The sequence below is a fragment of the Neovison vison genome, chromosome 6, assembly GCF_020171115.1.
Source record: "Neovison vison isolate M4711 chromosome 6, ASM_NN_V1, whole genome shotgun sequence".
Taxonomy (NCBI): Eukaryota; Metazoa; Chordata; class Mammalia; order Carnivora; family Mustelidae; genus Neogale; species Neogale vison.
The window spans coordinates 103,029,367-103,055,486 of record NC_058096.1 but is presented as its reverse complement, the minus strand read 5'-3'; the positions used below and the strand labels follow the sequence as shown (position 1 = coordinate 103,055,486).

Sequence of the window (26,120 nt, the reverse complement as noted above, 5' to 3'; positions counted from 1 at the left end):
TCAAAACAGGAATATTTATTCAAAAATCTCAATTATATAAGGAAAAGTTCTCCCTCCTCTACAACAAACAAGCAAAACAAACCAAAAAAAAAAAAAAAAACCTTAACTATAGCTGATAATGAATTAGTATTCTTAGCAGCTGAAGAGTTTTTATTTTAATCAAGAAGGAACACCTACACATAAGCCTACTAGAAAATCAACCTAAGAAATTCAAAAATAGAACTACAAATTGGCCAAAAATACTATGAAAAATGTTCAGTCTCACTAGTAAAGCAAATGAAAACAAGATACCAGAATAGCGAGGGTTTTTAAAAACAACAAATACCCAAAGTTGTCAAAGATTTGCTGAAATGGGTATTCTCATACACTGTTAATGGGAATGTAAATTAGTGCAACTGCTTAAAAGAGAAATTCAGCAATTGAAAATTTATTTTTTTATTGTGCTATGTTAGTCACCATATGGTACATTATTAGTTTTTGATGTAGTGTTCCATGATTCATTGTTTGTGTATAACACCCAGTGCTCTATGCAATCTGTGCCCCCCTTAAAACCCATCATCGGGCTAACCCATCCCCCCACTTCCCTCCCCTCTAAAACCCTCTGTTTGTTTCCTAAAGTCCATAGTCCCTCATGGTTCATCTGGCAACTGAAAATTTAAAAGGTTCAACCCTTTGTTCATAAAAACTGATCTTAAATATATTGTCAGACAAACATCCAAAGATTTCCATATATACAAGAATGCTCATCAGAAGAGCAAAAAAATTATAACAACTAACAGGAGAAAAATTAAATGATTTATGGAACTATCATGGGATACTAAAGAGAATTTAATAACATGGAAAATATATATATATGCATGTATATTTAATGTTAAGTAGAAGAAAACAAGGAATAGAACTTTACACAGTCTGATTCCATTTTTGTAAAAATGTGGGGCAGGGGCAGTCTGGGTGGTTGTATAAGAATTGACCAAGGCCCTAAATCAGGAAACAAAACTGAAAGGAAATACCCAAATTGTGAGAAGAGATTTGACAAATGATATTACTGGTGATTTTTATTTATGTCTCAAATTTTTCTGTTTTCTTAATATGTTACACTGAATATCTGCTCCTTGTGTAATCAAGGGGCAAAAATAACATGTTCCTTCCTCGAGCTGAAAGGAAAAAAACTTTAGATGAAAAAAAGAAAAAAGTCTAAATCATAGTTTGAAAATTCGTTTCATGCTCGAAAGAAAGCTTCTGGAAAATTAAAGACATCTAGAGAACAGAATTAACCCTTGCCTTTATTATTTGCATACATTTAAATGTAATCTAATTATTTAAATACTTACATACCAGTCAGTTTATTTAACAAAAGTATTCATGCCTACCACGTGTAAGATTTTATATGGAACCCAAAGATGAGTGAGACATAGCTCTGCCTTCAAACAACCGAAATTTTAAAACCAAGCCATGTATACGAATAATGGTAGTCTTAGGTTGTTCTGGGAACTGGACTTCTAATAATTGGTCTTTTCAAACCACTACAAAAACCAAAACAGAAAGGAGATACGTGCAGGGCACCTGGGTAGTGCAGTCAGGCGTCCGACTCTTGGTTTCCGCTCAGGTTGTGAATCTCAGGGTCATGGGATCAAGCCCTGCATCTGGTTCCATACTCAGGGTAGAGTCTGCTTGAGATTCTCTCTCCTCCTCCCTCTGCCTGCACCTCACCTCGCACCCCACAACCACATGGTCACAAACACATGCGCACATGCTCCCTCTCTCTCTCTCTAAATGAATAAATCTTAAAACACACACACACATTCAAATGATTCCCCCCGCTACAATGCTACCGACTAGAACTCCTATATTACAAACCCTTCCCTCTGTAGCCTTAGGATGGCTGCCTGGTACAGCATTCAACATAACGACCTGTAAGCAACTTGCTGTAACCCTCAACCCAGCACCATGTCCCGACTTTTCCTCCTCCGATCGTGGTACTCATAGGGTTCACCCTGGACTGTGCGGAGGGTTATCCTCTTGCCGCTACTTATCTCTAAGGAGCTCAAAATCAGCCCACTAACTCCGGAAACAGGAAGAATATCCAAAATGTGAGTCAAGAGAATTCTTACGTGGCCAAACGGTCAGCCCTCAATTACAAAATAGACGAAAAACAAAACCAGTTTGGTGGAAAGGCATGGTAGACAAGAAGTGTGCCATCGTTAGAGAAACATCCTAGCTAATTAACTCTGAAGCAGGCTAATTCAGTCCGAGAAAGAGAACAGAAGAAAAGAAGAATGTCTTGGTACATCTCCTAAAAAAAATCATCTGACCTTAGAATAAAGAAAAAATAGAGACTAAAACTTGGAAAGATGAAGAAGACTGACCTAAGGTGTTGGTGTAGATCTATGCTTACTTGATAAATGTTTTCAATGATGCTTAGATAATGGATTCTTATGGCCCTTGCTCAGCATTTAAGTTTCTCATTATTGATCCTGGTATTATTTCCCTTTTCCATCACAAAATGGTAGATGGAAAGAATGGTGCAAACATGGCCAAAAATTAACATTTGAGAGCATATGGTGTGAGAACATAAAGAAAAAGAACGAATTCTGAAGCTGGCAGTACAAGTAGGAACCAAGGCTAGTCCTTGGCCACCAGCCACTGTCAAGGACTCTGACACACAATATCCTTTAAAATCCCCCTCCTTTATGACTCCATTTCTAAAATGATGCTAACTCCCATCAACTCCCATCATGATTTCTAGGGCTTCCCTCTATTGTTTTAATGCTGGACTTGATTGTCCCTGCTCATTTCACAAGTCCTGGTCCCTACCCCTCTGTCCTCTTAGCCAAGAGATATACAGAAAGACAGTAATAACAGGTAACAGTAGCAACCTACTCATATTAAGGCCTTACTGTGCACACTGGGCTAAATGCTTTTGGTGCATCAACAGACCTATGAGGGGAGGGAGCTACCACAATCATCCTCCAGATGAGGAACATGAGGCCGAGATGGATCTGAAGACTTGCCAGTAGGAGGCAGAATCAGGATTCAGACCTGAGCTGCATCGAGAGCCTACACCCTCCAACCAGGAATGAAGGCACCATTTCAGTTAAGAGGAGCCACCGCAAGTTCCCAAAGCCAGTAAAGGCACACTCACCTGCCCCATCAGGAGTAATGGTTCCCAGCTTCACAGCCAGAGGATAGCCCATGTCTCTGTAATGCTCCAACGCATGGCCGTTGCCTCCAGAGCTGTCAAAGAACCACTTCCCACACAGCACAGAGCCATCAGTCAGATTCAACCAGAGGTTTTCCCGCAGGTCACACCTGGCACACTTCCAACCACTGAAAGGTCAGAGAAGAGCAGTTAGGATCACTGGCTAGAAAACTAACATCCAAGGGGCACCTGGGTCGCTCAGTGGGTTAAAGTCTCTGACTTCGGCTCAGGTCATAATCTCAGGGTCCTGAAATCGAGCCCCGCATGGGGCTCTCTGCTCAGCAAGGAGCCTGCTTCCTCCTCTCTCTCTGCCTGCCTCTCTGTGCTACTTGTGATCTCTGTCAAATAAATAAATAAAATCTTTAAAAAAAAAAAAAAAGCCTCAGGTTTAAAAAAAAAGAAAGAAAGAAAGAAAACGAACATCCAAGAGAATGGACGGTCTCGAGCTGGGGGTTGCAGGCAGCAGTGAGTAAAACAATGGAAACCGCCGCTTCCTTCCCTCCTTCACCCTTCAGAATGTTAGTGTCACCACTAACCAATCAGTACCAATCAGTACACTGCTTGCCTCCACGAGGCTCTTCTACTTTAGAAAACTGACACAGTAGGGCGCCTGGGTGGCTCAGTTGGTGAGGCGTCTGCCTTCGGCTCAGGTCATGATCCCAGAGTCCTGGAATGGAGCCCACATCGAGCCCCCAGCTCATCCGGAAGCCTTTTTCTCCCTCTGCCTCTCTCTTGCTCTCACTTTCTCTCAGGTAAATAAATAATCTTTCTAAAAAAAAAAAAAAAAATGACCAAGCAAATAATCTTAAAAAAAAACACAGAACCTGCAGTCAGGAGGTGAGGTCGTTTCCTTCAAATTCCTACATGAGGGACAGTGGAGCTCAAATAAGTCAAAAACATGCAGGATCCCACATGCGTAAACACCTAAAGTTCTAAAGCATTAACCACACCTAGTAAAACCCATTTAAACAAAATCCTACTACACAGCAGATCTGAACGAAGTAGAAAAAATGTCAACTTCACTGAAGTTTAATGTCAGGTACATGCCAAGTACCCTACAGAAGTTTGATCATCTAATTCTACTTAACACCCTTCAGAATCAGTATCCGCAGCCCCACTGTCAAAGGGAGAAACTGAGGCCCAGAAGTAGGCTGCCTTCCCCTACGACCACACAGAACGTGAAGGCAGCACAGTCAGGGTTCCACAAGTCAAGAGCACCCGCCTCTGTCCACACAACAGACCTAACAGGAGATGCTAATATGCCCAAAGAGCATTCCAGCCACAAGGGTGACAACCAAATGTTGTCACAAGTATAAATGTTGGATTCCCCTAGAAGCAGACTCTGAAACAAAGGTCTGAATGTAAATGGCTCGTATAGGAGGTGATCCCAGGAAGACATGGAGGGAAGGAAGACTGGAAAGGGCAGGAAGCCAGTCCAGGTATGTCAACAAGCAGATGACCACCATGGGAAACTCGGACTCCGTATAGTTGGGGAGCTCCAGGAGGCCGCCTCTCGAGGAGTCAGGGTCCAGGATATTCATCCATCCACACCAGTCACCAGTTGAGGGCTGTTCCAGGAGGACAGGAGGGAGCATTAACTCCGTGGTATTTCTCATTGTCCCATGCACAGGCCTACCTGGCCTCAGCAGGCAGAGAAAGCCCTCAAGCAAAGAGCACCTTCAAGCGGGTGCTTGCTGCTGAGAGCCGAGGGGTGGGGATTGAGCTCAGCAGTACGGACTGGCCATGCTCAGCCTCTACAAAGGTACAGATCTTTTTAGAAAGAATTTTGAGCTTAGTTTTAATCAGCGGCATCTGGTAAAAATACACATAACTGCCGGTTCAGAGAAGGGGTAAAAACATAAATATTCCTTTGGCCAGTTTTAAGGGGTGAAGTTCCATTTCGCTATCTGACACTCACCTTGGAGGAATCCTGACTCCGTTGTCCAACTGGGTAAGATTATTGGCATATTTGGATACTGGCAATTCATTTTCCCATGTGTCTGGGTCCTGCTTTCTATATGGAGATTTTGAGCTGAGAACCGCATCACAAGCAATTGTTACCTGTAATACAAACCCAGATGTTATGTGTAAAAACAGCTTGAGAGAAAAGCAACTTCTAGAAAGCAAGTTTAAAAGTTTATTAATAAATACAGCCTGATCCAAAAAAATTCAGACAGCAGTGACCATAAGAGCAAGATCCCAGTTAGCAGATTCCAGGACTTTCTCCATGAATCCAGCTCAATTTTGTCCCTAACCTGAAGTGTGCAGTATTGACAAGGATAGAAGATAGCAAGGAACCTAATCCAGTTTGTAAAGCCAAGCACAGGAATCAGATCTAACTATTTCTTAGCAAGCACAGTGAAAAGTATTCAGTGAAGGATTTACAAGACTGAAATTAGCTACAGAAATGCCTAGGATTTACCCAAGTGAGTGTTTTCCTCTAACAAATATACACCCAGATATCCAATATCCTCAACTCATCACACAACAGCATGCGGTCAAGGGCATTTGAGTGGAATGCAAGCAGCATGGCTCCATTTCTTAATCTGGTGCAAATGTGACCTTGGACAGGGACATGCTTAGGTGTCTCTGGCCAGATCAGTCAACATCATGAGCAAATCTGTGATGTCCAGCTTGGCACCAACTGACCACAGAGGAAGGGGGTGCAAGTCTCTGCTTTCTCCTAAATCCAATTAATCCAGCACTTATGCCTATTGCTACATTTGCTATTTGCCTAATGCTGTAACAACTATTCCAAACTGTCTTTAAAATCATATTCTGGTGGGAATGTAAAATGGGGCAGTGACTTTGGCAAACAGTTTGGCAGTTCCACAAATAGTTAAACTGAGCAATTCAACTCCTAGGTATATATCCAAGAAAAATGAAAACATGTGTCCATGCTAAACTTACACAAATCTTCATAGAAGCATTATTTAAAATACCCAGAAAGCAGAAACTACCCTGATGCCCACTAACGACAAATGGATAAATAAAATGTCATATGTACACACAATGAAATGTTATTCAGCAATAAGAAGGAATGAAGGCCTGATCCATGCTACAACGTGAATGAATCTTGAAAATACACGCTAGGGGCGCCTGGGTGGCTCAGTGGCTTAAGCCTCTACCTTCATCTCCGGTCATGATCTCAGGGTCCAGGGATCGAGCCCCGCCTTTGGGCTCTCTGCTCAGCAGGGAGCCTGCTTCCTCCTCTCTCTCTCTCTCTCTCTCTCTCTCTCTCTCTCTCTGCCTACTTGTGATTTCTATCTGTCAAATAAATAAATAAAATCTTAAAAAAAAAAAAAAAGAATCCACTGGAATGGAAAATATTTCATTCCAAAAAAAAGAAAATACATGCTAAGTAAAAAAGGCCAACCACCAAGATGTACATATGTTGTATGATTCCATTTATATGCAATGTCTGGAACAGGCAAATCCAACGAGACAGAAAGTAGATTAGTGATGGCCAGAGGCTGGGAGGGATGACAGGTGGGGGGGTGATGAGAGTATTCCACAGGAGATAATGGCCATGGATGTCCAACTCCCAACTCAAGAAAAGCCACTAGATGGTTTAAAAAGGTTTTTAAACCAAGGTTTGTATTCTACCTCACTAATCCCCCCCGCACAATTAGCTGAATTTCATGCACAGTGATTTCCCCTGGGTAGCCCTGGAACTCTTTAAGAGACAGTGAGGGCTGCTCCCTCAGTTTCCTTCCCTGCCCACCCAACCCCTGAACAACTCCTCTCACTGCTACACCAAGAAGCTATTTGGAACCTTTCTCTTCTCAACTTCCGTCACACTCGTTTGGCCCCAGCCGCTAACACAGCTCACCCAGACAGCCACACAGCAGCCTCCCACGGTTCCTTTCCCCCACACCCGCCCCCCCCCAACTACACGGCAGCCAGATTGGTCTGCTGGGAATATCAGATCCTCTCCTGCTCCTGCTTAAAATTCTCCACGCTACTACCGATGGATGACATGGAGCAAGGCACCATCAGGAGTAAGGAAAAGGTCTCCACCCTCAAAAACGTTATACTCCATGACACGCCAAACATCCATAAATATATCTAACCTTTTTAAAAAGAGAGTCCCACTCACCTCTCACCAAAACCACTTTTATACAATTAGTCTTCTTTTTAATTATCAAAATTCATCTCCCACTTCCTTCCAGGAATGCCGCTGGAAAACAGGGTTCAGGTCACCCCAAATCCTTCCTGATGCTCCAGGTTTGGGCTACCTGAACCCTTTCGTGCTGCCTTAGCGCTTGGGCTGCACATCCTAAGCTTTTCAGTCTGGTCTGTTATTACAATCTCTTCGTTGCTACGACTATCTCAATCCCTTCCCTGTCCTCCTCTGAATCTTCTCCACGATGCACAATAAGGTTGATCAAGATATGAATACAACAGGGGCGCCTGGGTGGCTCAGTGGGTTAAAGCCTCGGCCTTCGGCTCAGGTCATGATCCCAGGGTCCTGGGATCAAGCCCCACATTGGGCTTTCTGCTCAGCAGGGAGCTGCTTCCCCCTCTCTCTCTGCCTACTATCTGTCAAATAAATAAATAAAATCTTAAAAAAAAAAAAAGATTTGAATACAATATTCTCTCTTTTCTTTGAAGAACATGTTGGTAACACTCAACAAAATTTCCTCAAACTTCCAGGCCACGACCAAACACTGATCTAGTGTTTTCAGCTGAAACTGCTTAGCAGCCCTTCGTATGGATCACAGCTGAAGATCAGGATCTGTTATCCTATAATTAGGCCATGAATTACCTCTCCCTGGATTGGTTGTCTTGAGCAAAGAGAAAAAAAGTTGGTACTAGTCCTGGCTCCATCCCAGGCCTCACAGTCCTCAAATTCAGTAGTGTTCTGGAACAGACTCAAACTGGCTCACAGAACTGATAGTTAAACTTTTTAAAATTCTGCAAGATGGTTGTGAAACACAGACATTGTTGAAAATCAAATTATAAAAACACAATCAGGTAAAATACTTCTTTTTTTAAAAAGTAACAGACATTCAAAACTCTTCTCTTCCTGTTCTACTGTATCTTACGATTTTCGGTGTGTTCTTGAGGTTATTTACATGTACATTATGTGACCGGTGGGAATTTCATACAATGGGGTGCTGCTACACACTCTCTTTTCAACCCTGCTTCCGGAGACATCCTGTTAGCCTGAAATCAGCCATGGTGGGAATCTTTACACCATGGAAATCATCAAACATTACAAAGCGAGCCTTTCCCCCAGGGAGCTGGATGCTAAATATTTACAAGCAGTTTCTGAAGTCTAAAATGAGGCACTGGATTTCAGGCTACAAGATCCCTACTGAGCTCCAAATGCTGTCTCTGCGAACTTCACATCACTGAGAGGTGGTTTAACCTTCTGGTAGACTCCACAATGTTCCTATCTGAAACAGAATTTTTTCTGAGCTGAGATGCTCAAAAGATGAAGGAAGAGTCATCTGGTCGGGTGATTTTCAGCTCAATAATTTTTGTTATTCAAGAGCTTAAAAAAAAATTTTTGCAGGACACCTGGGTGGCTCAGTGGGTTAAGCCTCCGCCTTCGGCTCAAGTAATGATCTCAGGGTCCTGGGATCGAGTCCCGCATCGGGCTCTCTGCTCAGCAGGGAGCCTGCTTCCCTCTCTCTCTCTCTCTGCCTGCCTCTCTGCCTACTTGTGATCTCTGTCTGTCAAATAAATAAATAAAATCTTTAAAAAAAAAAAAAAAAGTTTGCCTTTGGCTCAGGTCCTGATCCCAGGGTCCTGGGATCAAGCCCCGGTTCGAGCTCCCTGCTGAGTCCGGAGTCTTTTCCCACTGCCCCTGCTAGTCTCTAGCTCACTCTGGTGCTCTCTCTCTCACTCTCTCTCTCACACACACACACACATACACACTTGCTCAAATAAATAAATAAATAAAATCTTTCAAAGCTTCAAACGAGAATATCAAACACCAAAAAATGTAGCAGAAGCACAAAAAGATAGAAACTAGCACCTGTTACATAAATAAATCCTATCAGCTATCATCAGATAAACTCAGACTTTTCCTGCAATCGCTCCACCCCAGCTTTCAAATAATGCTCCCTCTCCTTCTTAGAAAATGTTTCCGTTATTTCTTGATTCTAAAAGACACTATATTAAAAATTATAACATATATTCTTGGGATTCGGATTTCTATGACCCTTCACCTTTACTTAAATAAAAGTATTCACACTTCGAATTATATTCTGAATATAGGATTAATGAAAAAATACCTAAAGGCTCCTTCACTAAATTTTTCACATAAAGACTTTTCCTTCATAAGTGAGTGAGAGAAAAATCATTTCTCATGACATTTATTCATCATGTGCTTCTTGATCTCTTTTCTGACGGCAGACGTAAGAGTTACATGAAACAAGGGCCAGACAGTAAGAACTCCCAGTATCGTGCAGATACAAGATTTAGAATGTAATTTCAGGTAATGGGACGAGGTAAGACCATTTGGCCCACTCATATATTTTATCCTTGGTAACAGCCACATGAGTCAACACAGGGAACTGGAGAAAGGAAAGGTAATTTAATTCTCTATGCACTGCTGAACACTGTGCACTTAGCACTAAAAAGGGTATGTCACATCTAGTAATTAGAGGAAAGAGGTACAGTAGCTAAATAAACAACATTTTCATTTCTATGGTCTTCTATTTAGGTAGAAGTAGTAGGAAAGTAGGTCAGGGGCAGAAGAGGTGGAATGGTAGAAACCTGGTCTCTAATGACATGGGAACCCCAAGCACAAACACCCCCTCCCTCCCCGTACTGGCAGAGGCAAGTGAGCAGGTGGCCGTAAATACAAAGTCACACAATGTCCTGAAGATTCCCAGACCTAAACACCTGGCTTTTGTTCTGGGGGAGTGCCAGGAGGGAAGAAGCGAGCTAGCATGTGTAAACTTCATGGACCCTGACCTCCCTGCTCCCCAGGTGTTCACAGAGAGGGAAGGGAGAAAAGAAAGGGAAGAGAACAAAGGAGGGAAGATGGGGTGCTCGAGATAACATAGGAGAGGAGGAAAGAACAGGAAAAACGCTTGGCGTCCTTGCAGGAGCTCCATGCCTCCTTACGGTCTCCAAGTACAACAAACAGAACGTGGCTTCCTCACACCACCCCTGCCGCCCCCAGCTTCGTGCTGTTCAGGAAGGTGAATGTTGCACCACAAAAAACAAGGGCAGGGAAGAGAAAGGAAAAAAATTCACCACGAAATCTAAACGCCAAAACCTAGAAAGTAGCCTTAGCCTTCATGAGGAACAAAACTTTCAAGGAGTCTCACATTACCAGGGAGCTCCCGCAGACCTGTGATTTGTAAGCGTTGGGTTATTTTTATAGTCGTGTTGCTGTTGCTTCAGCAGAGAAATCCTTATTTTTCCCAAACAAAATCTCACGTGGAAGGCTAACACGCAGAAGAGATAAAAATATAGCCATTCCTCTGATCAGAAAACACCCCTCTCCAATGAGCCCTGTACATCTCAGGGGCACAGTGTGAAAATCTACACAACAGACTGTGAATTACAGTGGCAAGAAACCAGATCACCAAGGATGGGGGGAGGGGTGGCAGGCAGCCTGCCGTGGGGAGGTGGGGGAGGCCAGGTCACAGGGGAGAGAAGAGCCCAATGTTTATACACTTAGAGGCCCACAGAGCAATGGAAATACCTTGCAGCAGAGGCTATCTGGCCAAACGCTACTAAAACCTCACCCTGCAAGACCCTTTCACAGAGAAGAAGCTACACGCTCATGTTTGTGCTCATTCTTCTCCTCTTTGCTCATTCAACCTGTCTTCCCCCCCGCCCCAGCGTGCACACACACCACACACGCACACACACCTGACACAGAGAGTCACGCGCATCTAGCTAGCAGCCGTGCACACTCACTGACCAGGGCTGGTAACTCCTCAATATTTGGTAGTGCTATTTCATAGTGGTCTGGGAATATAACAAGTTTGGCTTCGTCTTCATATTCATAATCGTCGCTATTTAAATCGTCATCAGTATCTAGATCTGAGGAAAAAACAAAAACAAAGAAGAAGAAGTGAAGAGAGAACATTCTACACCAAGGCAGCACTCACTGGGAAAGCCAGAAATAACAAACAAGAGCAGGACATTTATGATTGCCTCCTCTGACGACCCAAACCAGGAGTAAAAGGCCGACCATCTCTCCTAAGTTAGAAATACCTATTAATAAGTGACAGATGTATAAAGACTGAGACCTACCATACAGCTTTGCAATAAAATAGACACATGTGCTAGATATTCAATTTGTAAAGACTTTTAAAGGTATGAATTGTTCATTATGATCTGTTGGGTACCTGGCTCCTGATTGCATAAGAATGGATTGGGATGTTTTTCACAACACTGTAATCTGGAAGATAGTACAAACCAATTCAATTCCAGCTCCAAAATTTGATATAACTTTGAGCAAGCCACAAAGTCTCTAATCCTTAGTTTTCTTATTTGTAGAATGAAGATAATAGCTCATATCTCACAAAGTTTATACGAGGAATAAATAAGAAATTGTAGACAAGGGACCTGGCACATAATAACTAGTCAATAAGTGACAGCTATTATTTAAAAGTGAAATCTCAATTTCCCTCTCTGTGTCTCTGTCTCTCCCTCCCCATCCCCCTCTAGGAGTTATTAAGATATTGTAGGGGATGGGGGAACCCCCTAATATAGTAGTCCTGTTGTCCTCAGGCTGTACAGAATTTTCAGTAACAGAACTGAGCTCCTCTAGCCTGCTATATTATCAAGTCATCACCTGCTCGCTTGGCTAATCTCTGGTGAAGGTTAAGTGAAGGCTCAAGGAAATGTCTTGTCACAATATTTACATGGACATTTCATCCTTACATTCACATGGATGCCAGCATCCCAGATCAGGTTTGTATATTTAGATGTTTGGAACTATGGTGACAGGGAGCTACTGAGCCTTATTCCACTCACATCACACATTAAGCAGGTGCACAAACACAGGTCTGTAGACAGAAAAAACTTATTTTCCTAGACAAAGCGACAACCTGAGAACTAAAAGATCTGGGTTCTGTTATTACCTTGTTGTTTGCCTCCAATCAAAAACCTAGTATGGTTTTGGGACAGCTCTGTTTCCAAATTCTCAAAAGGAGGCAGTTTTAAGTGGAAAATAAGATAGAGTGAAAACATGGTCTCAACAATTTAATAAAATATTCCAAATAATATGAATCAAAAATGACAAAATAAAGAAATAGCCAACATTATCAGATAGCCATAAAAGCTAAGTTTGACAAAATGCAATGTTAAAGATGATTCTAAGAGTTTAAGAAGTATTAAGATTTGCTAGATGGGATGCTGCTCAATTCATGAATCTTGTAACAAAAGCAATTAGAGCTTCAATTTAAAAAAAAAAAGTAACGAAAGGTATTTACTTAAAGGAACTCATTCAAACAAAGACAGACATTCTATATGTTATAAAAATTTAAATGGCTCACTATCTATAATTTTAAAAATTAGAATCTAAATGTTCAGTGAGAATGGTGTTCAACCCAGTAGAATATTATTTAAACGATATTTATTTAGACTATGTAGAAATATGCAAATATTTATGCTATGTCAATGTTAAAAATACAAAATTCATCTTCACTGTAAAGACAACTTTGTAGGTTGCCTGGGTGGCTCAGTCAGTTAAGCGTCTGCCTTCGGCTCAGGTCATGATCCCAGAGTCCTGGAATCTAGCCCCGCATCAGGTTCTCTGCTCAGCAGGAAGACTGCTTCTCCCTCTCCCACTCCTCCGGCTTGTGTTCCCTCTCTCACTGTCTCTCTCTGTCAAATTAATAAATAAAATCTATTTTTAAAAAAACACAACTTTGTAAAATTTATGCTCATAGATGAGAAACAGAAGGAAATCCAAACAAATGAAAACAGTGAGTGGGTGAGCATTTTTCTATTCTTAAATCTTTATTATATCTTTTATAACAATTTTAAGGGATGGAATTACAACTCTTTTTTTTCTGTGCACAGATTCAGCTCATATTACATATTACCTAAGCGTCTCTTGTCCACAGAAGACACGCTCACTTAATACTAAGTCAGATCTTACCTGGACAAACACAATGATATACTAAGTCTAAAAAGTCCTGCTCTATCATTTGCTATGTAACCCTGGGACGAGTTCATTTTCCAAAGGAGTAAGCTATAAATAATGTTGTCTGTCCCCACAAGATTGCTGAGAGCAGGGGTGGCTCAGTGGGTTAAGCCTCTGCCTTCAGCTCAGATCATGATCCCAGGGTCCTGGGATCAAGCCCCGCATCGGGCTCTCTGCTCAGCAGGGAGCCTGCTTCCCTTCCTCTCTCTCTGCCTGCCTCTCTGCCTATTTGTGATCTCTGTCTATAAAATAAATAAATAAAATCCTTTAAAAAAAAAAAAAGATTGCTGAGAGCATTAAACAAGTTAAGGTTTTTGGTTGTTGTTTTTTTTATATATATATTTTATTTCTTTAACAGAGAGAAAGAGAGAGAGAGATATCACAAGTAGGCAGAAAGGCAGGTAGAGGGGGAGGGGAAGTAGGCTCCCTGCTGAACAGAGAACCCGATGCAGGGCTCGATCCTAGGACCCTGGGACCATGACCTGAGCTGAAGGCAGAGGCTTAACCCACTGAGCCACCCAGGCACCCCAAACAAGTTAAGGTTTTAAGGCATCTAGTATAGGATCTGGCATGTACTAGGGGCTCCACAGAGAGCACCTACCACCGTCACTATCACCACCTTCTCTAGGTTCCTGACAGCCAACATAATCAAAAGTGCCTTCCCCTCCCTTTGGCTCATCCCAGGAAGAGCGTGTACCATGTGGGGCTCCTCCTCTGTGATCTCAGTATGGAGAACATGTGAGCTTCAACGGCTTCGAGACTGTGAGCTGTCAGAGCAGGAAATGCATCTTATTCACCTTGCCCATATGCCCAGCCCCTGCACAGTACCCCGCCCACACCACACATGCACTAAATGTCTATGAAAGGAGACTCCAAGAAGTTTAAATACCCCAATATGTTAAGGACAACAGCAAAGCAGGAGCCTCAGAAGGACAGTTGTGGGTTTGGGGGTTTTTTAGTTGGTAACAGGTCTGTGCTTAGAACTAAGCACAACTGCTATTGTGCAAAACTTTTTGCACAATAATTAATTTTTTAAATTTAATTTTTAAATTTAAAAAATATATTTCTGCACAAACGTTTTGTCTGTAGTTGCTTTTATTTTCATTTTTAATTCTGTGGGATAGAAGGGGACCATGGCCTTTCCCAAACATCTTTATCCAAATTAAGGAAAAGTCAGCAGAAGTAACCTACACTCTGGTTTTAAGGGACAAATCTAAGGATTTCTAATCCTAAGTTCCAAAGTGCCCTAATTAGAGTCTTACTACCCCAACAGTATCTAGTTGAGGTGCCTACAGAGAAATTATACCCTATGGACCAGTAGGACTAGGACCCCCGAGTTCTCCCAGCAACTACCTTCCACTATGGCTATTAACTGGCAATACATGAATGGACTCTTTTTCTAAATTTAAAAAAAAAATGTTTTTAATATCTCTTCCCAATGCCACTTCAATGATCTTCTCCCATCCTTGGAAGAAGTGGCTGGGACCCCAGCCATTTCCAAGAAGTGACTTGCCTAAGCTGTGAAGCAGCACCACAGAAGAAAAGATCCTTAAATCAAACCAAGACTCCAACACCCAGCTCAGAGTCCTCCCTACCTGACCAGACTGACGAATGTGTGTGCTCGAGGTGAGAAGTCTCGCTGATCTAGTGCTGTGAAATCTGGCCAACCATTCACCCTCACAAGAAAGTACAGGGGGAACCTCCTTGAACACAGACCTTATTCTGGGACCTACTTCAGAAACAAGGGGCAAAATAGAGTTTACTAGAACCTTCTGGCCATTATAGATACAGTTGAGTTTTCTGAACAGGCCCATTCCAAGAACTTTCCACAAATGCTCTCTTTTTAACCTCTTTCTCATCAAGTATGAATGCTTGGGCTAAAAACAAAAAAGTGGAAATTTAAGCTCTCTAAGATTTAGAAGTAGTTATTCAATGTCTCAGACTTCAGACAAAAAAGAACTTGACTCCTTTACTCCTATTTCTGAAAGTTGGTGGGGAGGTGGGGAAGTCAATAAAAATGTGAATATTTAACACTGTTTTAATGACATACTGAAGATCTGCACTGAATGCCTTAGAAGGTATTTACACATCTATATACATCTGTAGCTTGACTGTAAAACATATGTAAGATTAGGCCAGAACCACCTCATAAGTCCTGGGATGTTTCTTTGAAGATCCTGGACTCCCTTATATTCCTCCTACTCTCCTTCCATCTCATAAAACAGTTAAGTTTTATAGTAGTTAAGTCCACAAATTCCAATCTCCTCTACTGTTGTAAGTTATCATTTAAAAGACAAGCTAACAGTGTCCCTCTCTAGCTTAAAAACATTGACACAGAGCTACCCACTTTCTAGGTGCATAGCAGCCCTAAGCCAAAAGAACTGCCAAATAGTTCTATTTATTTAGTAGTTGGGTCCAAACAACTTAGTAAGTATTAACGTTCTGATGACTTAGTAACCATTTGAAAAAATAATATACATAAATGGAAAGGCAGAAATGTCTTACTTCACTCATAATTCACCATAATCCCTTGCTAACAGGATGTGTGCCCCTATTGGGCTCTGCACAGCTTCTTTCTGAATCAAATGCAACACAGCTTCCCTCATTTCCTGTTCCACATTTATTTTTCACATGGTACTTGCATTCTACCATAGAAACCACCAAAAAACCAGCTCCACAGAGGTGAAGTCACTGAAAGGAATTTAAGGTACTCCAATAGTAAAACTACACCATGCTAATAGTTCATGCAATGTTCCAGCATCACTGGTCTTCCCTTGAAGTGTTAAAATATCCATGTTGCACCTATGAGGTCACTGTAGCACCCTCAGGTGCCTCAGGGCACAGTTTGGAAACTAAGTGTTAATGGTTCCCAACTGCCTCCAGGAAAAAAGTCTAAAAGCATGATATATATCTATACTATTGCTGGAAGAATATACAAGATACATAAGAATGTGCAAATAGAAAATAATATTTGTCTCTGGGGAGAGTAACCAAGTAAGCTGGGAGACAGAGAAGTGGCAAAGGCTTTCTTTTCATTATAGAGCCCCTTATAACTTTTCAATTTTAAGCTTTGTCTAAAAAACATTGTTCTAAAAATGTTTTTTATAGCCTAAGTATAAAAAGTATAAAATTTAAGTGATTCAAAAATTAGTAATGGTCATTGTTGATTTAAACACACACACACACACACACACACAAACCAGCAAGAGCTAGAGCTGAGGGAAAGATCCTTAACTGTGACTTTACCTGAATGCACATCAAGGTAGTCAGGAAGAGTGACTTAAATGCTGAGGGGCAAAACGGCGATCCAGAGATTTCAGTAAGCCATTCAGCACCATCTAATAGTCTCAGTTTCCCTTATATAATCAATATTGAAGGTCATAACTGAATGATTCAATGGGCTCAATGTCACGGCTGAGCCCGTGAAAAACATATTGGTCATGAAATCATGAAGTGGCTGGAGAAAAAGAAGCTTCTATCCAAGAGAAAGCATTAATCAAATACATCTATTTTGTGAGAGGAAGACAGGCATCGTGATGACCTTTCAAGAGCACTAAAAAAAAAACCTCTTCCTATTCCTAGTCAAAGAAACAAAGAGACTGCAAGGGAGTTCTGAGTTCTCTTCCTCTCCAAGAAGAGACAACCCTAAAGTTCCTTCTAGTAAAAAGTATGTGGCAGAGACCACTAGCTGCCTCCCAGTAGCCACTCTCCCCTTCTTCTTCAAACAGACTTTACTCCATGAAGCCAGTTAGTAAACTGTATGTACCTTCCAGTTCCCTGCACAGCACATGGTATGGCCACATGACCAACTCCTGACCAGAGAGGTGTAAATTGAGGTGTTGCTTAGGGATCTGAGAGAAGACTGACGAAAGGAAGCTGATGACTCCACCGGGAGAAGAGATTTTTTTTTTTTTTTGTCCTTCCCCCCTTCCTCTTTGCTCTTTCTGGGATGGGGACATAATGGCAGGAGTTCCAGAAGGCATTTTGGACCTTGTAGTGACCATGAGGTTGGAATCACAGAGCAGGATGGAGAGTGAAGCAGAGATAGGGGAAGAGTCTAGATCCTGATGAACATGAGGTCAATCACATCAGCCCGGACCTGCTGCTTCCCAATATCCTCTACATGAGAGAGAAATAAACAACTCCTTTATTTAAAGTCACCAATATTTTAAGTTTTCTGTTACATAAGCCAGATCTAACCCTAATATGGTCCTTCACTTGAATGCACCAGCCTCATCAGCTTGAAAACAGCTGTGATCAGTGTAACAAGAGAAAAGCGACTGCTCCAAGGGCCATGAAGCATCTTCTCAAGGCAACTGTAAATCTGGGCTTGCAAATCCAAATTCTTAGTGGGATGAAGCAGCCAACATCATTTGTGATGATTCTGGGTAAACAAACATTAGAGAAAAACAGGGCCTGAGGCAAGCCCCGAAGTGTCAATGACGTTTACATTTAAAGTTTTTTAAAAACCGGTGGAATCCAATTAGAATCTATTTGCTGGACTGTGACTTTTCAGTATATTCTGTGGTTTTCTAAGATATGGAATGCTGAGTGAATACAGACAGCAGCCTGCAGAGACAGACCCGCTGAAATGGAATGGTAGGTTAGCATTCCCAAGAAGCAGTGGAAGAGGTCCACACAGTACGAGGCACAAAACCTCAGTATTCACTTTTGGATTAATTCTTAAAATAGTTACTTTACCATATCCTATACCACCAAAATGATCAGTAGAGAAATCAAACCGCAGGGTCTTTCAAGCAAAAGACACAAAGGTTAAAGGGCAGGGGGACAGCTGACTTCTCCATTCAGCCAAAGAAAATAATGGAAAATAGCAACAGTAATTCAAAACGTTTAATTATTTCCACCTTCAAAAATGCCACCAAATTCAGAAGTTGCAGCATCTTTATCAGTGGTAGGGAGCCCAAGACTAATAACTAAAGCATCAAAATGCACCCAATCATTTCAGCTTTGAGGTCCATTCTGAGCTGATTTGGGTTTGGTTGGTTGATTTAAGTTGTGGTTGAAAGACCATAGAGAGGTGGGAAAGATTGGCCAGGGTAGAAAAACCAGCTACAGATAAGCCTCATAAAGAAAACCATGACTGAAAGTGAGGACAAAATACCGCAAACATGAGCCTGGTGTAGAAAAATGGAGGATCAGAGCAGAAAGGACACTCAGCTCCATCACTGTTTCCAATGGCTTTACTTTTCAAATAATTAATGTGTCTTTTCATTATAACAGTAACACATGTTTGCTACAAAAAAATTTAAACACCAGATAAGCATGGGGCGTCTGGGTGACTCAGTGGGTTAAGCCTCTGCCTTCTGCTGAGATCATGGTCTCAGGGTCCTGGGATCGAGCCCCGCATCAGCCTCTCTGCTCAGCGGGGATCCTGCTTCCCCCTCTCTCTCTGCCTGCCTCTCTGCCTACTTGTGCTCTCTCTCTCTCTCTCTGTGTCAAATAAATAAATAAAATCTTTTTAAAAATAAATAAATAGGGGCGCCTGGGTGGCTCAGTGGGTTAAGCCTCTGCCTTCAGCTCAGGTCATGATCTCAGGGTCCTGGGATGAAGCCCCACATCAGGCTCTCTGCTCAGCGGGGAGCCTGCTCCCTCCTCTCTCTGCCTGCCTCTCTGCTTACTTGTCATCTCTGACTGTCAAATAAATAAATAAAATCTTTTAAAAATAAATAAATAAATATATATTTTTAAAAATATCAGATAAGCAAAAAGAAGAAAATAAAAATCACCTCAATCTTGCCACGAGGAAAGAGTTACCATATCAATAATCTGCAATATATTTTGCCAGACTCTTCTGGACTATCAGTTATATATGTATTCATGTGTGTATATACCCACACATGTACATATAAACACATACATACATGCACACACCTACACACATACACATACACACATATATTGTGTGTATAATTTTTTTTACCAAAATGAAATCATAACATGCAAATGATTTTGAAATTTCTTTCAAACAATAATCCTAGGCATTTAGGAATATAAACTTACTTGGTCAAAAATTATCAAGTCCCTTTTTCTCCTGGCAAAAGCATGTCAGAAGTTTAATATGAAAAATGAGCATGATGACATGGTACAGAAACTGGTACTCATTTGCATGAACAAAACTGGCTTTTCTGAATGAGGGAGAAGAAAATCACTGTGAGGCACACACCACAGTAATCATTGCTGCAGGCAAGATCCATGGACGGATGATATAAGTCATGTGCAAAACTTCAAGGAGAAACCAGATACTAGCATAGACTCAAAGTATTACTCCCAAAGTATTTATTAATTACACTGTATCATCACAGTGGAGAAACCCAGCTGAAATCACCTCAAGGCTACACACCAATGGGAAGACATCTCAGCATTACATGATCCCCAATATCATGTACTGAGGAGGGCACATCACCTCTGTGGTGTTCCTACCAAAAATGCATTACCTCAGACTTTGGAGGACACATCAGACAAATCCAAATTGAGGAACATTCTACAGAATAACTAGCCAGTAGTCTTGAAGAGTGTCACAATTATTAAAGACAAAAAGAAAAACAAAGACTGAGGAACTATCAAAGATTAAATATGATTTTTAAAAATGACAACTAAATACAACATGGGATCCTAAAAAAAGGACATTAGTGGGGGGAAAATCGTGAAATCTGAATAAAGTCTGTAGTAGAACAAATATTTTTTTAAAAAGTCTCTACTTCCAAGGCAGTAAAAAAAGAGAGCAGAAGCAAAATCATAATTACTCTCCAGTCACTGTAAGTATAATTGCTTTAGAACACTAAACCCAACTCTTAGAGTGCTAGAAGCATCCTTTGCCACTAGGTAAACACAAAACAGAGGCAGGTCATCACAAGGTAAATGGTTTCCTCTTATCATTAAATTGTAGAGCAATAAATATTATTCCAAATCAAACAAGCACGTGCACACTCGCGCGCACACACCACACACACACACACACAAAATCTCGGCACACTATTGATAACTATTTACATTACCTAAAAAAATCTTGGAATTCCTCCTTTTTGGTAATGCTCCACCAGATGCCCCTCTTACCTTCTGAAAAGAAAACAAGAGATTGTTAGAATGCAGCCTATAGAATAGACAGTGGGGAAGGGGTGGGGGAGTACATCTCACAGGTTCTCGAATTTTACAAAAGGCCAAGAGGAAATTCTCAACCTGGACTAGATTCCAGACTAAACCAGAACTTGACCAGGTCACTGGAGGCAGGTGAAGGGCAATGCTATTGTTCTACCTGATTATTTTCACCAAGTTATCAAGATAGCACCTCTGGAAAAGGAAATGGAACCAGGGATCAAGGTGAACTAGACATTTCAACTTCCAATTGGCACATGCTTCCAAGAGACTGAAGTCCATGCCCAATGCTGGAATTATGCTGGAGAGATCATATTGGCTCCTGGAGGGAAGGCTCTTTTCTCTTATTCCCCTGCTACCCATTAGGTCCCTGTGCTCGGTCCTGGGCATGCACAACAATCACTGTTGAAAGAGCTAATAAATTCTGATAAGCAGTCACTGATAGTCTGGTCATATTAAATCTCAGTCTAACCTCCTTGAACATTTCTGGAGCACCAGCTAATGGCTAGCTGCCATCCGAGGCTTCGTGTATTTTCTACCTCTGGTGGAAGTCCCTGACAGCAATGAAATAAATGCCCATCAAATGGTTAAGCTAAAGAAATCATTCATTACCCTTCTGACACACACAAAATTTTACCCTCAAATAGGATTATAAAAATTTTTGTTTTGGGTGCCTCAGTCAGTTTGGCGTCTGCCTTCAGCTCCGGGCATGGTCCGAGGGTCCCAGGTTCGAGCCCTGCGTAGAGCTCCCTGCACGGAAGGAAGTCTGCTTCTCCCTTTCTCTCTGCCCCTCCCCCCAGATCATGCACTCTCTCTCTCTCTCTCTCTCAAATAAATAAATTTTTTTCTAATTTTATTTTTTTGTTTCAAATGGCCAAAATCTTATTTCCACCTTGTCTGTCCTCTGTTAATAGAAAAGAATACATTTCCAGCATACCATGGTGTGAGGGTCAAACGCCGGCATCTTTCCAGTTAGCCACGAGTTTTGGCAACATCAAGGCCTTAGTACTGCTTCAGTCTGTCCCCTTATCAGTCTTAAGTCTCCTTTGCCACATTTTATTATTTGGCATTGAAGGCTGACTCATCTTTGTGATTCTCACATTACGTTTTTATAGATTCTACTCTACATTTATAGTTCACATCTTAGGCATGTGAAAATGATTGAACACTTTAGCTCAAAATCCTGTCTCTCCAAATACTCATGCCAAATTTCATGTCCCCTCTCTTGGAATCCCTCTCCTCCACGGTCTCCGAGATGCTCTTCCTCTCCCCACCACATGCCTGCCTCAAAAAAGGGATGAAATAAACCAATCCTGGAGGTCAATTGGAATCTCTCTACCAACGTTTATGTTCAGCTTTTAATCATCCCGACCTCACTGTCTCCTCCACTCCTGCAGGATGGTGGAAGGAGAAAGAAGGACAGGGGCCATCCGAGCACCTGTTAGAACACAAGGCTCTCCCTGATTCTGCCGTCCACACCTTAGACGTGGATTAGATCTACTTCCTTACAGGAAAAACAAAAACAAAAAAATCCACTAGGTTTTCCTTCCAAAGACCATCACCTCTGTGCCTGCCTCAGTCTCCACTAAAAATCAACAGGGTTTGAAAAACAGGAATTCCTCAGTCATCAAACATGACTGGGCCCATGGGTCAGGTTCTGTGAGGCCCCTGAAACTGCAAAGTGAATGAAGAGACGGTCCATCCCTTGAGAACTCCACCAGCAAAGCAGGGGAACATTTATGCAAACAAATAGCACAACAGATTCTGGTGAGTATTAAGAGATATGTGAAAAAAGCAGGATCATAAGGAGGAAATGACATTTCTGGAGGTGGAAATTGTGGGCAGGTAAGAAGAGCAGCATGTTTGGCATTTAGCAGCTGCTTAGCAAATATTTGTTCAGTGGATGGCTGGATGATGGATGGATGGATGGATGGATGGGTGATTAATGGAGGAAGGACGTTAAGGAAGGAAGGAAAGAAGGGAGCGAGGGTAAGAGGGAAGAATAGGCAGATAAATGGAAGGATAAATGAATGGATGGATGGATGGATGGATGGATGGATGGATGATGGATGGATGGATGGATGGATGGGTGATTAATGGAGGAAGGACGTTAAGGAAGGAAGGAAAGAAGGGAGCGAGGGTAAGAGGGAAGAATAGGCAGATAAATGGAAGGATAAATGAATGGATGGATGGATGGATGGATGGATGATGGATGGATAGATAGATGATGGATAGACAGATGGATATGCTGATCACAGAGAATACAACAGGTATGAGAGGAATCAGACATCTCAGAGAGGAAAAAATAAACAACATGTACAAAGGTATGAATCATAGTATATTTCAGGAAGAGGTGGTTTGATATACCTAAAGCACAAAGCTGGTGGAGTAAAAGTAGAGTCAGTAAGGCTAGAAGGGGCCAGATTATGGAAGGCCTTATAATCTCATGCAAAAAAAAAAAAAAATTCTTCATTCTGCAACAAAGGGAGATACCAGAAATTTAAGATTCTGAGTCCCACAGATACACAGACATGTGCATTTGAAAACATCACTCGGAGTGCAGCATGCACATTAGGTGGGAAGAAAGGCATCAAGTTTGAAGGAAAGATAAGTCAGGAAGCAAAAGCATTAGTCCTTTTAAGGGATAAGGAGCTTTTAGGCAAAAATAGCAGAATGGAGAGGACCGGATGGACTTCAGAGCCATTTGGGAGGTCCAAATAACTAGATTTGGGTCACCAACCAACCATGGAATGTTTAAGAAGAATCCAAAAGACTTCTAGGTCTCTAGAATTCAAGATGAAGGACAACTCTGAGAAAGAGGATTATTCATTGAGTGTGAGCACACTGGCTTGAAGTACCTATGAGGTGTTAGTAGGAGAAGCCCCATCAGTCAGATGATCAGGTCTTTGGCTCTGGAGAGACACTGATTAGGAAGTCATCAGTTTGGAGAGAGTGATTAAACAAGGCAATGGACAACACTAATGAGGAAGAGCAGCTCCAGAGAAAGATGGTCAAAAGGTACCCCAGGGGGTCACCTGGGTGGCTCAGTGGGTTAAAGCCTCTGCCTTCGGCTCAAGTCATGACCCCAGGGTCCTGGGGTCGAGCCCCAAATCGGGTTCTCTGCTCAGCGGGGAGCCTGCTTCCTTTTCTCTCTCTGCCTGCCTCTCTGCCTACTTGTGATCTGTCTGTCAAATAAATAAATAAAAGCTTTAAAAAAAAAAAAGGCACCTTAGGAAGTGCGCTAAGGAGTGAATGAATGAAGAGATGCTAGTGAGTCAAAGTCAGAAAAAGCAGCCTGAAAAACAGGAGGAAGCCAGGAAAGAATGGTGCCAAAGAAAGCAGAAGAGCAGTTCCAAGATGGGAACAAGTTCAAATACTCAAAAAGTCAAGTAAAATCAGGGTTGAAATGTATCCACCAAGTGTGACCATGCGCAGTCACTACAGCCCCAATAGTTCCAGCTGGTTTAGCAGGAAGACTTACCCGATGGCAATGCTGAACCTCCAGCAAGGGAACAGGAAAGCTGTCAAAGACACTTTATCTGAGGGACAGGATGACCAGAGGAGGACACAAATTACAGGGACAGTTTTGTGGTATGTTTTTATTTAAGATGGGAGAAAAAAGCCAGAAGAGGGAGATGTTGAAGAAAAGGGAATTAAGGAAGAAGCAAGTTTCTGGGGAGGAAACAGAGCTGTGAGGACAGAGAGAACATAGCTTTCTGCTGGGATATGGGAACCAGAGGCAAGGAGTTCCCAGGAGGCAAAACAGATGTTCAGGAAGTTCCTGTCCAAGGTCCCTGTTTTCTCAGGGACATACAAGTCAAGTCGTTCTCTGAGGATGATGAGGGAGGCCCTGGTAGGGCACTGAGGATGACATCTGGAGTCTGGAGTAGAAGAAGCTACAGACCAGGTTTGCTGGGCAGTGAGTCAGCCTACCGGAAGGAGGAGACCAGGAGTCTGACATGGCCCAGACCATGGTGGTGCAGGATTGCTCATAATGTGCTCCCAGAAGGCAGGATGAGACTGACAGCATGACTAACCAGAGCTCTCGGGACAGTTAAGGAGGCAAGACAAGGGGATAAGGGTCCCTTGAGGGCACCAGTGGTAACAGTACATTTTAAGCCCTGAGAAGCAGTCCCAACAAACAGGGGAAGTGGCCACCTGGACCAGTCACAGGCCAGCAGACTGCAAGGAGGGAAAACAACAGAGTGAAATCAGAATAAATGAGAGCTAAACTGAGAAAGGGTTGTGGTCACAGAGTGAAATATTTAACTGAAAATTTCAGAGGCACAGCTAACTGCACAAGATTACCAGCACTCTGCAATTCTACCACTAGCTTTGGGATCAAGTTATCTCAAGCCTCTGGGCCTTGGTTTCATTTCCTTCCCCCCACCCCCAGTTTCCTAAAACTTCATCATTTTACACTAAGATATATGTCTGGGACAAAGCGTACCTCATAAGAATTGCTAGGTCCCACATAACAGGAGCAGTGAATGTAAATCATGTACTATCAGGCCAACATTAGATTGTTTTAAAGCTAATCATTGAGTTGATGGTTTATCTGACCTCCTGGCCTTTCTTCCTCCTCTTCCTCCTACTCTGCCCACTGTCCAATTTGGGGATCTCTCCTTTGTCTGGAACTTAAACAAAGAACATATTAGGTGGGCTAAGGCGAAAGATCAGATGAACTTCAAATCAGCATTTACTATTTAGAAGTTCCAACACAGTCTACAGACTATTAGGACTGAAGTGAAAGCTGAAGAGTATTGCTAACTATAAAAATCAATATCTGAATTTTAATAACATCCCCAAACATTATCAATAACCAATTAAAATACATGAAGAAGTAAAAATTAGCAGTAACAATATTTACAAAAATTACAGATAACCTAAAAAAAACTCACAAAATACAAGATGTTTTATTGAAAATTACAAAACAGTATTGAAGGAGACAAAAGAGGACTGAATAAACAGAGAGGTATGTCATTTTGAATACTCACACTCAATAAATATTTCTGAAACACCTACTATGTCCTGGGATTGTTAAGGGCTGAAGACATGGAACTGAACGAAACAGACAAAAATCCCTGCCCTCGTGGAGTTTACCCACTGTTATGGATTATAGAGTAATCTCCAAATTCACTGTGATATCCTCAATATCTCAATAGGAATTTTTATACTAGTTGAACTGATTCTAAAATCTACATAGAAAAACAAATGTCTAAACCCAGAAAAGTTCTGGTCAAAGTGCTTGCTCTACCAGATACCCAGGCTTGCTGCACCAGTGCAGAGACAAAAAATAAGATCAACAGAAAAGAACCAAGAGCCCCAAAACAGACCCAAGTATGAATGCCCAGTTAAAATATAAAAAAAAAGATGGTGCTATAAATCATTGAGAAAGACTGCACTACTCTAGTAAGAGCAGGACAACTGGTTACCCGTAAGGAAAATAAAAAACAGATTCCCATACTTCATACAAATACAATAAACTATAGGTGGATTAAAGTCCAAAAACCTCAAAACACACATATGCTCATGCTAACACACGTGCACTTCAAAAACAAAACTATTAAAAGAAGTATCATTATGACCTTGAGTTGAGAAACAACTTCATAGATAAGATACAAAAGGCACAATTCATAAGGGAAACGTTTAATAAATCTAACATCAAATTCAAAACTTCTA

General features: G+C 41.7%; 1 protein-coding gene across 1 annotated transcript in view; it reads right to left on the bottom strand.

Moving 5' to 3' along the window:
* USP13 (ubiquitin specific peptidase 13) overlaps positions 1 to 26,120 on the bottom strand; it is a 112,387-nt gene that overhangs the window by 60,444 nt on the left and 25,823 nt on the right. Inside the window, exons 3-6 of the mRNA XM_044251836.1 lie at positions 20,342 to 20,402; positions 11,091 to 11,212; positions 5,118 to 5,260; positions 3,143 to 3,327 (exon numbers count right to left, since the gene is read on the bottom strand). Of these exons, the coding sequence (XP_044107771.1) occupies positions 3,143 to 3,327; positions 5,118 to 5,260; positions 11,091 to 11,212; positions 20,342 to 20,402 (511 nt within the window). The remainder of the gene's footprint in view (positions 1 to 3,142; positions 3,328 to 5,117; positions 5,261 to 11,090; positions 11,213 to 20,341; positions 20,403 to 26,120) is intronic.